The sequence below is a fragment of the Salvelinus fontinalis genome, chromosome 4 (genome assembly GCF_029448725.1).
Source record: "Salvelinus fontinalis isolate EN_2023a chromosome 4, ASM2944872v1, whole genome shotgun sequence".
Lineage (NCBI taxonomy): Eukaryota > Metazoa > Chordata > Actinopteri > Salmoniformes > Salmonidae > Salvelinus > Salvelinus fontinalis.
Window position 1 is genome coordinate 76,295,232 of NC_074668.1, and position 15,895 is coordinate 76,311,126.

Genomic DNA, 15,895 nt, shown 5'->3' on the forward strand with positions numbered 1-15,895 from the left:
CGCTATCTCTCTCTATTTATATCTCGCTATCTCTCTCTATTTATATCTCTATCTCTCTCTATCTTCCTCTGGTCTCTATCTCTCTATCTCTCTATCTCTCTATCTATCTATCTATCTCTCTATCCATCTCTATCTCTATCTATCTCTCTCACTATCTTTCTCGCTATCTCTCTCTCTCGCTAGCTCTCTCGCTATCTATCTCTCTCGCTATCTATCTCTCTCGCTATCTATCTCTCTCGCTATCTATCTCTCTCGCTATCATCTCTCTCGCTATCTCTCTCTCTCTCGCTATCTCTCTCTATCTCTCTCTCGCTATCTCTCGCGCTCTCTCTCTCTTGCTATCTCCCTCTCTCGCTATCTCTCTCTCACTATCTCTCACTATCTCTCTCTATTTATATCTATATATCTCTATTTATATCTCTCTATCTCTCTATCTTCCTCTGGTCTCTATCTATCTCCCTATCCATCTATCTCTATCTATCTCTCTCGCTATCTCTCTCGCTATCTCTCTCGCTATCTCTCTCGCTCTCGCCATCTCTCTCGCTATCTCTCTCGCTATCTCTCTCGCTATCTCTCTCGCTCGCTATCTCTCTCTATCTCACTATCTTTCGCTTAAGCTATCTCTCTTCCGCTATCTCTCTTTCGGTATCTCTCTCTCTCGCTATCTCTCTCTCTCGCTATCTCTCTCTATCTATATCTCTCTATCTATCTCTCTCTCCATCTCGCTATCTATCTCTCGCTATCTCTCGCTATCTCTCGCTATCTATCCCCCGCTATCTATCCCCCGCTATCTATCCCTCGCTATCTATCTCTCGCTATCTCTCGCTATCTATCCCTCGCTATCTATCCCTCGCTATCTATCCCTCGCTATCTATCCCTCGCTATCTATCCCTCGCTATCTATCCCTCGCTATCTATCTCTCGCTATCTATCTCTCGCTATCTATCTCTCGCTATCTATCTCTCGCTATCTATCTCTCGCTATCTATCTCTCGCTATCTATCTATCTCTCTATCTCTCTCTATCTCTCTTTCTATCTCTCTCTATCTTCCTCTGGTCTCTCGCTATCTCTCTCTCGCTATCTCTCTATCCACCTCTCGCTATCTCTCTCTCGCTATCTCTCTATCCACCTCTCTCTATCTCTCTCTCTATCTATCTCTCTATCTCTCGCTCTCTCTCTCTATCTATCTCTCTATGTATACCTCTCTCTATCTCTCTATCTTCCTCTGGTCTCTCTCTATCTCTCTCTATCGCTCTATATTTCTCTCTCTATATCTCTATCTCTCGCTATCTCGATCTCGATATCTCTTCCTATCTCGCTCTCTCTTGCTATCTCGCTCTCTCGCTATCTCTCTCTCGCTATCTCTCTCACTATCAATCTCTCGCTATCTCTCGCTCTCTTGCTATCTCTCACGATCTCTCTCGTTATCTCTCTTGCTACCTCTCGCTCTCTCGCTATCTCTCTCTATCTCTCTCACTATCTCTCTCTATCTATATCTCTCTCTATCTCTCTCGCTATCTCTCTATCTATCTCTCTTGCTATCTCACTTGCTATCTCTCGCTATCTCTCTCTTATATATCTCGCTATCTCTCGCTCTCTCTCTCGATCTCTCTCTGTCTATCTCTCTCTATCTAGCTCTCTCTCGCTATCTCTCTTGCTCTCTCTCTCGTGCGCTATCTCTCTCTTGCTATCTCTCTCTCGTGCGCTATCTCTCTCTTGCTATCTCTCTCTCTTGCTATCTCTCTCTCTTGCTATCTCTCTCTCTCTTGCTATCTCTCTCTCTCTTGCTATCTCTCTCTCTCTTGCTATCTCTCTCTCTCTTGCTATCTCTCTCTCTCTTGCTATCTCTCTCTCTCTTGCTATCTCTCTCTTGCTCTATCTCTCTCTTGCTCTATCTCTCTCTTGCTCTATCTCTCTCTTGCTCTCTCTCTCTCTTGCTCTATCTCTCTCTTGCTCTATCTCTCTCTTGCTCTATCTCTCTCTTGCGCTATCTCTCTCTTGCGCTATCTCTCTCTTGCGCTAGCTCTCTCTTGCGCTAGCTCTCTCTTGCGCTAGCTCTCTCTTGCGCTAGCTCTCCCTTGCGCTAGCTCTCCCTTGCGCTAGCTCTCCCTTGCGCTAGCTCTCCCTTGCGCTAGCTCTCGCTTGCGCTAGCTCTCTCTTGCGCTAGCTCTCTCTCGCGCTAGCTCTCTCTCGCGCTAGCTCTCTCTCGCGCTAGCTCTCTCTCGCGCTAGCTCTCTCTCGCGCTAGCTCTCTCTCGCTCTCTCTCTCTCGCTCTCTCTCTCTCTCTCTCGCTCTCTCTCTCTCTCTCGCGCTCTCTCTCGCGCTCTCTCTCTCTCTCTCGCACTCTCTCTCTCTCTCTCTCCACTTGCTTTCTCCCATTCCCTTTTATTATATATTTTTGTACATGTATACAAATATAAATGTTATGTTTACAGTTAAGTATTGCTGTTTTGATATACAATTTGTTTAGTGAAGGTTTATTTGTTATTTGTCACATGGCTCAGATGCTCTCATAGTATTGCCTGGGGGAGGGGGTTATGGGGGCTGTGGTTTCTGTTATTCCCAGAGGAGTTTCAGTTCCTCATTAATGAACACCATACCGTGAAGTCTCATGCTTAACTTTGACCCAAGTTTAACTAGTGTAAAACTTTTAGAGAACTTACCTTAATTCCAAAATGCAGTGAATCAAGCATATTATGTTAGAAATGTTTATGAATTTCAGAAACAGATCATTGTCCCCCACAATGAAATCGGGGAGGGTACTGTGGATCTGTCTCCGTCCGTTAGTACGTTTGTATGTTCATACATAAGTCAGATGCGATATCTCAGACAGCATTGGCACGATTTTGACAACTTGGGTGAATGATGCGTCTTGCTATAGAGATTCGGCATTTACAAAAGTACACTGATTGGCCAGATGGTGGCTCTATAACAACAGATAGAAAATGCTAATTTTGGAAGGTCACGCACCTCATCCCGTTTGACCTAAAGTCATAAAATTCGCTACATAGGTCCCTTTCCTCACAAGGAACAATTTTGCCTTAAGGACACATAAGGTCTGCCATGATGAATTTTCTGCCATTTTGAATTTTGTGAAAAATACTACTCTTCTGGTAACAAATGACCGATCTGCACGAAACTTGATATGTGGCGTCTATGGAAAAAGGTCTCTCAATGCAATATTTTCCAGACAAGTATCTAAAACAACATGGCCTTTATTGACCAATAATCATTCATCCATATACACTGCTCAAAAAAATAAAGGGAACACTTAAACAACACAATGTAACTCCAAGTCAATCACACTTCTATGAAATCAAACTCATACCACCCTCATGGAGTCTGTTTCTGACCGTTTGAGCAGACACATGCACATTTGTGGCCTGCTGGAGGTCATTTTGCAGGGCTCTGGCAGTGCACCTCCTTGCACAAAGGCGGAGGTAGCGGTCCTGCTGCTGGGTTGTTGCCCTCCTACGGCCTCCTCCACGTCTCCTGATGTACTGGCCTGTCTCCTGGTAGCGCCTCCATGCTCTGGACACTACGCTGACAGACACAACAAACCTTTTTACCACAGCTCGCATTGATGTGCCATCCTGGATGAACTGCACTACCTGAGCCACTTGTGTGAGTTGTAGACTCCGTCTCATGATACCACTAGAATGAAAGCACCGCCAGCATTCAAAAGTGACCAAAACATCAGCCAGGAAGCATAGGAACTGAGAAGTGGTGTGTGGTCACCACCTGCAGAACCATTCCTTTTTTGGGGGTGTCTTGCTAATTGCCTATAATTTCCACCTTTTGTCTATTCCATTTGCCCAACAGCATGTGAAATTTATTGTCAATCAGTGTTGCTTCCTAAGTGGACAGTTTGATTTCACAGAAGTGTGATTGACTTGGAGTTACATTGTGTTGTTTAAGTGTTCCCTTTATTTTTTTGAGCAGTGTATATGTATGTATATATATATATATATGCCTACCTTTCATAATATTTCCCCTAATGTTATTAGCCTACCTCCTCTTTCTCTCTCTCTATTGTTGCTTCATTTCTTCCTCTCTTTCAATAGTTAAATAAAATACGTTTCATAGTCCTTATTGTCATCATTCTAATGTCCTCCTTGAATAATATAGGACTAGAATTAGATGCACACGGCTTTCTCTTCTCTTCATGAAGATTGAATGGTTATGGCTCGGAATAAGTAACTGCTATAGCCTACCTGAGTTCTATTGGCTGCTGTATTTAACATTCCGGCAACAAGGGCTTGCATCCCTCTTTGAATAGTCTATTGGTATAAGAAATGCAAAGATAATGTATGTCCAGCAAGCTATTCTAGTCTAGCTTTTCTTGCATGGGACTCCAAGAGCTCTGGAGTGTTATTTAAGGAGAGAGGCCAGCGGAGCACAGGTGTGTGCGGATTGTGCAAGAGACAGAGGCTATGTTAGAAGCTTATTATGCATAACCATCGATAATTAGCTAAATATAAGGCTACTACTGCATTTAATTTATTACCTGAAAGAGGTAGGCTAGGACATCTATATGTAGGGCTATATATCAATCTAGAACAGAATTATCTATTTTGGATGCAATTTGAATGGAGTTGATGGAGAAAGACTGTGAGAGAGTGCTCGCGCATGCACTGATTTACAGCAACGAATTTTGAGTGATAGGTTGTTTTATCACTCTGCAGCTGCAATAAAATAAAATAAATCTTTACAATAAAAAAATTAAGTGACCCTCGAAAGCCAGATGGATATGGGTAAATTAGATGCGCATTCTGTCTTTAGTTACTGTAGCATAGGCTATGATGCAGCAAATATAAAACCTACCGGTCACAAGAAAAAAAAGTTACCATGATGAAATAATAGGTCTACATGCATTGTGAACTGCGTTCTATACTGAGATGGGCTGTCTGTCCCCACCCTGAGTGTTGATGATTCATCATGCAGAGGCCGTAGAGAAGCCAGATTTAGACATCACATATCATTTAACAGTTCCATTTCACGCCATGCTGTTCATGTAAATAATTTATTATAATTTAACGTTTTTTCACAGTTATTTATCCTTGGAAAAGGGAGAGGTTTTGGGGGGTAAATCCATGTAAATCTCGGTAACCGGGTTCCCGCCATTCAACCCTATATATACAAATATATTCAAAAAATTGTTTGATGAAAATTGTTATTTGGTCTTACTGCTATTAGCCCATACAAATGCATTGAATAACAGATTCACTAAATGGAACAACGGATAGTCCCCCCAAAAAAATCTAAAGGAAGTTTGTTCTGAAGTGTTTGTACTATATCTGAGAGAGATAAGAAAAATCAGGAAACATTAGTATATATATTTTTTACATGTATTTAAAGCACTCAACAGTCTCCATATATACAGTACATCCATTAATTTTTTTCAGCTGGTACTGGGGGACCTTCAGACGAGTCTTGTGAGGCCTGTGGGCGTCCTAGAGCAGAACAATAGTTTGTAAGCCAAACCTTTCGGACGCTACAGATGATTTTGTGGAAGCCCGAATTTCGGGATGTCTCTTGGTCTGACCGCTCTAGCTTTGTCACCTTTCACCTCAGATGCGGAAGTGCGGATTTGGTGGATTGAGACGCATCCAATGCAATGTATTATGCTAATTAGATTTCCAAGGGGCGCGGACATTAACCTTAGGGGGTTAATCTGTTTGACTCAGAGTGATGAATTTTGACCCACATGCTCAGGGATATGAGTCTAGCTAACCCAAGCAATATCTCAGACACCACTTGCCCGATTTTCACTAAACTTGGGTGAATGATTAATCTTGCCATAGAGATGCGTAATTTACAAAATGACACTGATTGGCCCAAGGGGGGTGCTGCATCATTCCTGGGGGACGACATGTTTACTGTTCCCTTGTTTTTCATTAGATCTGAGAAGGGAAAAAAAGCACTTATGCAAATGTAGCTGGCTCAGGGACACCTGTGAAAGAGCTGATGCCTGTATTCCGGTGCTGGTCTGCTGGTTATTTAGATCTGTCTCAGACTACCCACTTCCCCCTTTGCACCAGCATCTGGAGGCCCATGTTTTCTTCTTATGCATCATTCTTTTCTACTCAAGTTCTCAACTCAAATCCTGTGTAGCTCAGTTTTAGAGCATGGTGCTTGCAACACCAGGGTTGAGGGTTTGATTCCCAAGGGGGTGGGGGTGTATGAAAAGGTATGCAAGTCGCTCTGGATAAGAGCATCTGCTAAATGACTAAAATGTCAAACAAAATCAGATCAACTACCACTGTCCAATTGTTTAAATATTATTTTGTTGCTGTATTGTCACAATTATAAAGGATAAACATATGATAAAGGGGTCCGATAAGTCTAATGAGTGTAGCTTGTCCCACTGAAAAGCAATATCATTTTTTTCTCGTTTAGACCAAACTCAAAGGCAAGTTCCTTTTCAAAGTAACCTTTAGTTGAGAGTGTAAAGGCTGAATCAACACTGTCACGTTGACTCAAAGAGAATGTACTTTTTTAATTACTCTGCCATTTTTAAAGCCAGGTCCACCCCGTCCTTGATTTTTCCTAAATAAGTCTATATAACACACTGTTGTTGTTAGAATCTTATTATCACAAACATAATTTGTGTTATAAGCTATTTTAAGAGGACATTCCCCCCTGCCCCTCATTCACCGCCAGTCATTCACTGGCAGTCAGCCTGCGAGGCAGATGATGGCCCCTCGAAACTACACCTAAACTATATATTCTATAAATTATCAATTTATAAAATATAAATTTAAATTCTATAAATTTATTCTGCAGCATGACAACGACCCCAAACATACAGCGAAAGTCATTAAGATCTATCTCAGCGTAAAGAAGGACAAGGAGTCCTGGAAGTGATGGAATGGCCTCCACAGAGCCCTGATCTCAACATCATCGAGTCTGGCTGGGATTACATGAAGAGAGAGAAGCACCTGAGGCTGCCTAAATCCACAGATGAACTGTGGTTAGTTCTCCAAGATGTTTGGCCCAACCTACCAGCCGAGTTCCTTCAAAAAATGTGTGCAAGTGTACTTAGAAGAATTGATGCTGTTTTGAGGGCAAAGGGTGTTCACACCAAATATTGATTTGATGGAAATTTTTCTTCTGTTCACTCACTTTGCATTTTGTTAATTGATAAATATAATCGATTAACATGTCTATTTTTGAAAGCATTTTTACTTGACAGCATTTTTTCACACTTTGTCACACTAAAACTTTTGCACAGTACTGTACATTTATTCTTTTAACCTTTACGTAACTAGGCAAGTCAGTTAAGAACAAATTCTTATTTCCAATGACAGCCTACCCAGGCCAAACCCGGGCGAATTGGGCGCCACCCTATGGGATTCCCAATCACGGCCAGATGTTATACAGCCTGGATTTGAACCAGGGACTGTAGTGATGCCTCTTGCACTGAGATGCAGTGCCTTAGACCGCTGCGCCACTCAGAGGCAGTATGGCAGGGCTGAAAAGTGACCGGTAGCAGGAATATATAAATACTTATGCTAATATACTAATGGTAATATATTAATGTAAACAGGAGTAATAATGACCAGTAGCAGCATAAATGGATAAATACTTATGGTAATGGAAATCAATAATTAATTAACAGCAGCGTAGTGGTAGTAAAACATATTTACACACAGGCAGGGGAAGGAGAGCCAAAAAGTGACTTATTCAAATTCTCCTACAGAGTCACAAGCAGGTAAGACGTTTTGATGTCTATATATGTATTATAGTATCAGAAGGAGCAGATTCTGCAGTTTCTAAATCATATATCCTTGTTAAACAACTCTTAAAAATGACCCCTTGAGCTCGATTTCAAAATGTAAAAAAATGGCAGATTTACCACGATTACATGCGCAACACTCAAACCACAGAAATATATTTAAACTCAAAATATGCCATTCTGTTATTTTGAAATGCATTTTCTTGAATTCATAATGTTCCTTAAAGCCCCCATGCAGTCTTTTTAATGTTCTTTTGTAAATCATGACTCTGTCTAATAAATCACTATCTTTGTTCGAATACCCATACTAACATACTGTATACATACTTAATGAGTATATACTACATACTACATATGATTTTAGTATACTGTAAACAAACGTGTCAGTATCGTTTCAGTTGAGTACTAGCGCCTCTCCTGTCTACCGGAAGTTGATGCTTTGGCTATGCAACATCTTGCTAGCTTGCTAGCATAACAAATTACTAGCTAGACATTTTACGATTTTGGGTGTGTTCGTAAACTCAATCTGGAGTGCCAGAGTGTGCTCTGGGCGTTCGTAAATCCAGAGCGTTGTCAGATTGTCTGTTAGTAAATTCAGAGAGCACACTGGACATTCTGGCCAATTTGTAGGGTTGATCGAGCATTCAACGCCAATGGCAGTCAAGCACCCAAGCTAACGTTGGCTAGCTATTTCCAGACATAAGAGAACACCCCACTCTGACCATTTTACTCGCCCTAGCAGAGCTGGTTAGGCTGTTTTTATGTTGTCCATAGCATTGGTGACTGTAACTGTGCTGCTGGCAACAATTTAATAAAGTTTTTTTTTTTAATTACGACGTTTACGGACACCGACCATATTCAAAGGGTGTTGAACGTTTGTAAATTCATCAGTTATTCTGTACTCTGGCACACTCAGTGTTCTGAAATTGGAGTAGATAGCCAGAATTAACGCACCACGACTATACCACTTAGCTAAGAATTATTTGAATAATCTAGTCAATAAATGTTAGGTAGTTATTTAGATAGCAGATAGTTAATAAACTGCCTGGCAAGTTTGATGTATTAGTAGCCAACTAACGTTACGTAACTAGCTAACATACCGGTACTTACTGCTGTAATGCTATGCGGTTCATAAGGAAAGCGTAGCTAACAAATTGTCGACCAACATTAACGTGTAACTTATTTGAAAGGTAATTACTTTATTACATTGCTCAACATTTTCTTAACATTTGTCAAAGTTAGTTAAAGCAATGAATTTGTATCCGCTCTCGTCGGACTTCGGCTGCATATATTCCACAATTTTCTTCAAATCTGAAACGTTGTGAAGCCACGACCATTTCCTGAAGAATTTCGTTATGGGCCCTAAAAGCACGGCAATAGTGTCCATTGATTGTGTACTTCTTATTTTGGCAAATTTAGTACGACATCCGGGAACTTTCGGTATACTAACTAAATCCAAACTATGACCAATAAGCATACTATATACTCAATTTACGTCAATTACAGTGCGGTAGGTATGAGTATTCGAAAACAGCTACTGTGTTTATTTCATGAAAATAACTCCAAATATATTTTTTCAAATTTATTTCCTTGGGCCTTTTGCCATTGAAATGCTTTCGACCTCATAGTGTGGAAGTATCATTAACAAAACAAGAAAATCACGTTTTTGACTGCACTGTCCCTTTACGACCTGCCCTTAGTGAATTAATAATGTGATTTAGTGGCTTTTTGTTGGTAGACTACAGTTACATAAATTAATGAAAATGCTATTTTGCTCTTTGAAATACATTTTCTTTCATATTATAATGTTACCTAATACCTTCGTAATAAACACAACCAAAGGTTTCTTTTTGCGATAGAAAATGTATAAAATGTATTTATTAGACAATTAGAATGTTGACATCCAAAATTCTCGTCATTGCCTCGAGGGGGAGCAGGCTTTTCTAGCGTTAAGGCTTCCTCTCCCTTGGCTCCTGACAGAAACTGGAGGAGGCAGCGGCCACAGCGACTCTGGAGGAGCAGAGGAGAAAACAGACCCAGGCTGACCTGCAGGACCGCTACAGAACGGACCTGGAGAGAGAGAAAATGGTAACCAACCACAAAGCTACACTCTAGCTCTGTTCCAGGAAGTGCATACTCAGAATCGCTGCAACAACGTATTGCTCAGCAAGACTTCTCTCATGACTTTGAATCATTGCGTTTGATGAATAACAAAGTGTTATTACTATTAGTATTACTATTACTCACAGTATGAGTATTATTTATGGAGTTATCTGGGAAAATCTACACTAAACAGAATTGATTGTCATATGCACACCACATGCTACTTTGTACTGTGGTGGTATGTGTGTGTGTGTGTGCATTCATGTCTGTGTCCAGATTATCATATCAACCTGTGTGTGTCCATTGTCCCCTGTCAGGTACGTCAGCAGATGGAGGAGCAGGTGGCCCAGAAGTCCAGTGAGTTGGAGCAGTACCTGCAGCGTGTCAGGGAGCTGGAGGACATGTACCACCGCCTGGAGGATGCACTAGAGGATGAGAGACAGGCCAGGCAGGATGAGGAGACCATGCGCAAACTACAGACCAGGTTAGACGCAACACACACTTGACACTCACAGACTGAGTGTACAAGACATTAGGAACACCCTTCTAATATTGAATTGCTTCCCCTTTTGCCCTCATATTTATCTAATTAACTAACTATGTTTAATTGTTACACAATTAAATTAATCATGTAACAATTAACTCATTAGGATCTGGGGCACCACGAGAGTGGTTCTTTAAAGCGTTACCATCTCCTGAATTAAACTCTAAAAGGTCTTTACCTATCACATCTATAAACAGGCAACTTATTAATCATAACCTCGTATCATATCATCATTCTGAGCAGTCGTAACCTCCTTGCATCAGCGAAAACCCGAGCCTTAATTATGATTCAGTACTACACAAATTGGTTTAATTATTTATTTACTAGCTAATTAAATGGGAACACAAGATCAACACACACACACACTCTGCACCGGTTATTGACTGGAGATGTAATGCGCTGAAAACAGATCCCTAGCGGAATGACAACAACATGGATGCTTGTTAAAGAAGAGATGGAGAGAGAGGGACAGAGACACTTAACACTGCCACATTCAGAAACTACTCTCACCTACAATAACCATATACTTTGCACACGAACCGCCGCCCGCTTTGAGCAAGACATCATGAATGTATTTACATGAAATGCCTGGGTTCGCCGGGGATCTCTCGGTGAACGGGGCAGCCTTGGAAAGGGTGTTTCACGGCACGCTTGTAAGGTTCTGATTGTCCAAAATGATTCCAACAACTCTTCTACTGTTGTCCTTCTTCGTAGTTGTCCGGTATCCGGGGACTTGTCCTGAACAGAACTACAGAGTTGATTTTTCTTCCATTCACTCTTGAAGATACTTCTTTGAAGATGGGCTAGCCAGCCGTATCAATAGTTTCCCGGTGGGGTGATGAGAGTAACGTAATACGATGGTTTGAGCAGAGTAACAGGATGGTCCTACTTAAATTCGCTTTCGAAGATACTTTACTTAGGACAGCTAAACAGCCGTACCAGTGATTGTCCTGGAGGTGAGTTTATCGTCTCCACCTCATGTTGAGATTCAAAGGTCAATCCATTTTAAACATGTAGTTGCTGCTTCACACTTTTTCTGGTTCATTGTGTTTTTTTCTTAACCCATCATTTATACCTTTTGCTGAAAAGGGGCGGTTCTGGCAGGCAGGCACGCTCCCTGACCTCACTCTGGGGCGGTGATTACTCACTGTGCAATGTTTTGGAAAACAATTATCTCTTATAACTTTTCGAATCACATCCCTCTCTTAAACAAAAAAACACTAATCATTTTCCATATTACATGCACAACACATAGTATGGAAACTTCATCCATGTGGTATGTATACTTTCCAAGTTACAGTATTTCCTTCATAATATTTTTAATGACATCACAAAACAACAAACAAAATGACACGTTCTACGTTAGAAATATTGTTCCAGTATTCACTTTTTAACGTGTTAGAGTTTCAGTGGGAAAAGGTCTGTTGAGACAAAGCACATTCCTTTGGTGAATTTGGAGAGCACAAGCCTGGATCTTCTCCCTTGATTTACAACAGGATGTGAGTGTCAATCCCCACTAGTTCTTTCCTCCCCCCTCTACGGGTGAAATGGGGTCTGAGTTATTCATTGTAAACCTGATCTGACCTATTTGGATTCTCGTGGTCAGTCAAAACAAAGGGATCCTAGCTTTCACCTGGACTCACCTGGTCAGTCTATGTCATGGAAAGAGCAGGTGTTTCTAATGTTTTGTACACTCAGTGTACGTGCACTGGTTAAAGGTAGTACACTATATAGGGAAAAGGGTGCCATGTGGTACACCACTTCGCACAAAAACAGTGTATCAGTAGGCTGTGATTAGATGTTAACGTTCACATTCTCAGGCTTCTGCACCCAGCATTTGTTTGAGTGTGTCTGTGATTGGTTAATGTGGTGTGTCTGTTTCTGCATGTACACAGGCTTCTGGAGGAGGAGTCAGCCAAGCGAGCGGAGCTGGAGCAAATCCACCTGCAGCAGCAGAGAGCCATCTCCCAGACCCAGGCTGAGAAGCAGGAGCTGGAGAGCGAGCGGCTGGCCAAGGAGATGGCCCTGCAGGCAGCCAATTTGCAGCTGGAGAGTCTTGAGAGAGAGAGGCACGGAGCGCTGGAGCAGTACGAGGTCAGAGAACAACACCCTGTCTGTGTTTCAATATGGCTGTTAGTAGGAACCATGTCCCCTATTAACACTTCACTTAAAGTAAGGTGTTGCCGGGACATTTCATAAACAAGATTAAAACAAATTTGGCAGTAAGTACTTCCTTTTGACCTAAATGTCTGTGAGCAACTACTGGTCTTTATTCAGCTGAAGATAGTGTTGAGTCAGTGGATGGCTGCCTGAAACAGACAGTCCGTCCCTGGCACCAAACGTGGCTTCTTCTCGAATTACTCCTCTGTCAACTGTTGACACAACACAAAACCATCATAGAGGTCTCTCCTTGCACTCTGTTACCATCTAGTGGTGATTTTACTGAGAACTGTCTCCACTTCAAGAACAACAGCATAACTTATTTATTACTTAAAGGAAGTGTGTGTTTGTGTTACAGGAGGTGAGAATGAAATTGGAGCAGGCAGCTAATAAGACCAAGAGCTGGAAAGACAAGGTGGCCAAGCATGAGGGACTGGTCCATCTCATCCAGCCAGGTAAGTAAGAATGAGAGAGGCCAACATCACCATAGTAGAATGTCCTCCACTGCATGCTCATGTTCTGTTCTCCTCTCCATACTCATATTACAATGCTATTGATGTCTTTGTTCTACTGTTTCAATACAGTCTGTGATGTTTTCTTTCTCCTTCTGTCTGTGAAGGCGATAAAGGACCACAGAGGATGACTAACTGGGGCCCAGCAGCCTTCACAGACACTGAGCTGGACCTGAGGAAGAAGTCCTGGCAGGAGAGGAAGAACCACAACCAGTCAGCCCAGTAGACTAGAGATGGTGCTTCTTACCTGATGGTCCAGACATCTTACTGTGATCGTGTAGCATCAGGATACTGTTGTCTTATTGTTGTTGAGAATTAACTAATGTGTACGGTTGCAAAATTCCTGAAACTTTCCCAAAATGTCCAGCATATCCAGAAATCCTGATTGCTGGATTCTGGATTTCCTGCTTATTTTTTTCCTAATTCTGGGAATCTTCTAACTGGGATATCTGGAATTTTGAAACTCTACTAATGTGCCAATGCTTTGACATTCCAAGTGTTTCGCCATTCTGTAGTCTGATAAGTCTTTAACCAGGAAATAGAGCTGTAGATATTCAATGAATAATATGTTAAACTTTTTTTTAAATAATGTCATGAGAAAGTAATAAGATCAAAGTAATAAGATGTTTTATATTTAAAATGCCAACGCATAAGTAGTGTATCTTATAAAATATATTTAAAGACATTTCTTTATACTGTTGCTGTCTGTTTTATTGGATGAGGGATGTGAGAATTATATGTTAGAATAGGCGAGTAGTGAACGGGCGGGGGTAGGTTAGATATACTATATCCAAAAAATAAATATGGCATGTATATGTAACAGTATAACTTTAAACCGTCCCCTCGCCCCGACACGGGCGCGAACCAGGGACCCTCTGCACACATCAACAACAGTTGCCCACGAAGCAGCGTTACCCATCGCTCCACAAAAGCCACGGCCCTTGCAAAGCAAGGGGCAACACTACTTAAGTCTCAGAGCAAGTGACGTAACTGATTGAAATGCTACTAGCGCGTACCCGCTAACTAGCTAGCCATTTCACACACCCCCCTTTCAACCTCCTCCTTTTCCGCAGCAACCAGTGATCCGGGGCAACAGCATCAATGTAACAGTATAACTTTAAACCGTCCCCTCGCCCCGACCCGGGCGCGAACCAGGGACCCTCTGCACACATCAACAACGGTTGCCCACGAAGCACGGTCGTTACCCATCGCTCCACAAAGGCCGAGGCCCTTGCAAAGCAAGGGGCAACACTACTTAAGTCTCAGAGCAAGTGACGTAACTGATTGAAATGCTACTAGCGCGTACCCGCTAACTAGCTAGCCATTTCACATCCGTTACATATATATGACTCTGGGTTTGATAGGCTCAGCCTTGATTTATATATTTGATACATTTCATTCAAAACATTTTTTTTTCAATCTAACCATTTAAAATGTAATTTCCTGGTTTGCCTGTGGGAACTGTGGAACCTTCAGTAATATTCCTATGAAAGACTTGGCCGATGCCCTCTTGTGGTTTCATGAGTTAAAGCATCTGTTTACGGCTCTGCTGTAACTCACAGTAATATTATACTGTGGTGAGCTGGGCGTTACTGTAGATACCTTGAACCGCTTGAGTCCATAGCTATAGTTCCCCTTGTATTGTAGTCAGGTAAAGTTAAATTTAACCAAACATATGCAAGTGTGAGCTGACCTCTGTGCTCGTGTGTGTAATAATGAATGTTGGTGCAGTGAGAACTCATGAGATCTGACTGCAGGGATGGAACTGCTAGGATCTAGTGTTTCTCTGCGGACTCTGAGCTGGGTTCTATTCTCTCTGGGGGAACCAGGGCCCTGGGCTGGGATCCATTTTCTCTCTCTTGGGGCCCTAGGTCCTGTTTAATTCCACTCTACACTACATCTCAGCCTAGCGCTGCAGATTTCTGTAATGGATGTTCTGCAGAGCTTCAAAGAGCTGGCTTGGCCATCTGTTTGTCTGTCTGAATCTGTCCTGGCAGGCTGAGGTCCAGCTCTCTCTCTCTGAGCCAGCCTGACCAAACCACCCCAACCATGTGAGACCGATAGTGACACCACCCCCCCCCCCCCCCCCCCCCCCATTCATAAACCTGTGGTTTTCATTACAATAACGTCCTACTTTGTGTCATGTCGAAACAAATGCAATCTGATTTCCAGTTTTTTTGGTGCCAAATCCTGCTTTTGATTTGCTAAGTCCTGTGTGTGTGTGTGTGAGAGAGGGAGAGCATGTTCTCCTCACATCTGGAGCTCACTACTGTAGGTCTAGGTCTTCTAGACTTTGTAGAACAACAGTCAGTCGTGACTAAGTTGGAGTATGAGGAGACCTGTGCAGACTTCTACCAGCCCTTTTCCTTTATGAGAGCTTGGACAAACAATTATGATGATTAATAAATGCTACAGCACGGGCGCACCCCCTCATGCCCGGACCCGCACTCTCGTCCACCCTGCTCGGGTTGCGCAGTGAGCTGCCTTCACAGAGCGGTCTGGTCAGAGGTCTCGGCCTGGGCGGCTGCAGATCAAAGCCATGTCGATGGTAGGAGACAGGAGACCTGGCTGCTTGGAGTGTGGAACCACAGGCCTGTCTGTCAGGATGGAGAAACACGCCAAGCAAACATGTAAACATCACAACAACCCCATCACACTGTCATGACAGCCATGCTGCAGCATAATACACACAGTAAATCATTTTCATAAAACATGATTTCTCCCTTTAGGAGTATTCTTCTCTTCAGGAAAGACTCAAGGATTAAACATCTTAATATAACTAAGCCCTTTGAACAACAGAAATACAAGTAAGCATAACTGAAGCAACACAATCGATTAA

At 42.2% G+C, this 15,895-nt stretch overlaps 1 protein-coding gene across 1 annotated transcript in view; it reads left to right on the forward strand.

The window, feature by feature from the left end:
- LOC129854428 (switch-associated protein 70-like) overlaps positions 1-13,741 on the forward strand; it is a 29,656-nt gene extending 15,915 nt beyond the window's left edge. Inside the window, exons 8-12 of the mRNA XM_055921474.1 lie at positions 9,718-9,825; positions 10,158-10,324; positions 12,280-12,478; positions 12,903-12,999; positions 13,164-13,741. Coding sequence (XP_055777449.1) covers positions 9,718-9,825; positions 10,158-10,324; positions 12,280-12,478; positions 12,903-12,999; positions 13,164-13,282 — 690 coding nt within the window. The 3' untranslated portion in view covers positions 13,283-13,741. The remainder of the gene's footprint in view (positions 1-9,717; positions 9,826-10,157; positions 10,325-12,279; positions 12,479-12,902; positions 13,000-13,163) is intronic.
- Positions 13,742-15,895: the final 2,154 nt, after the last annotated feature.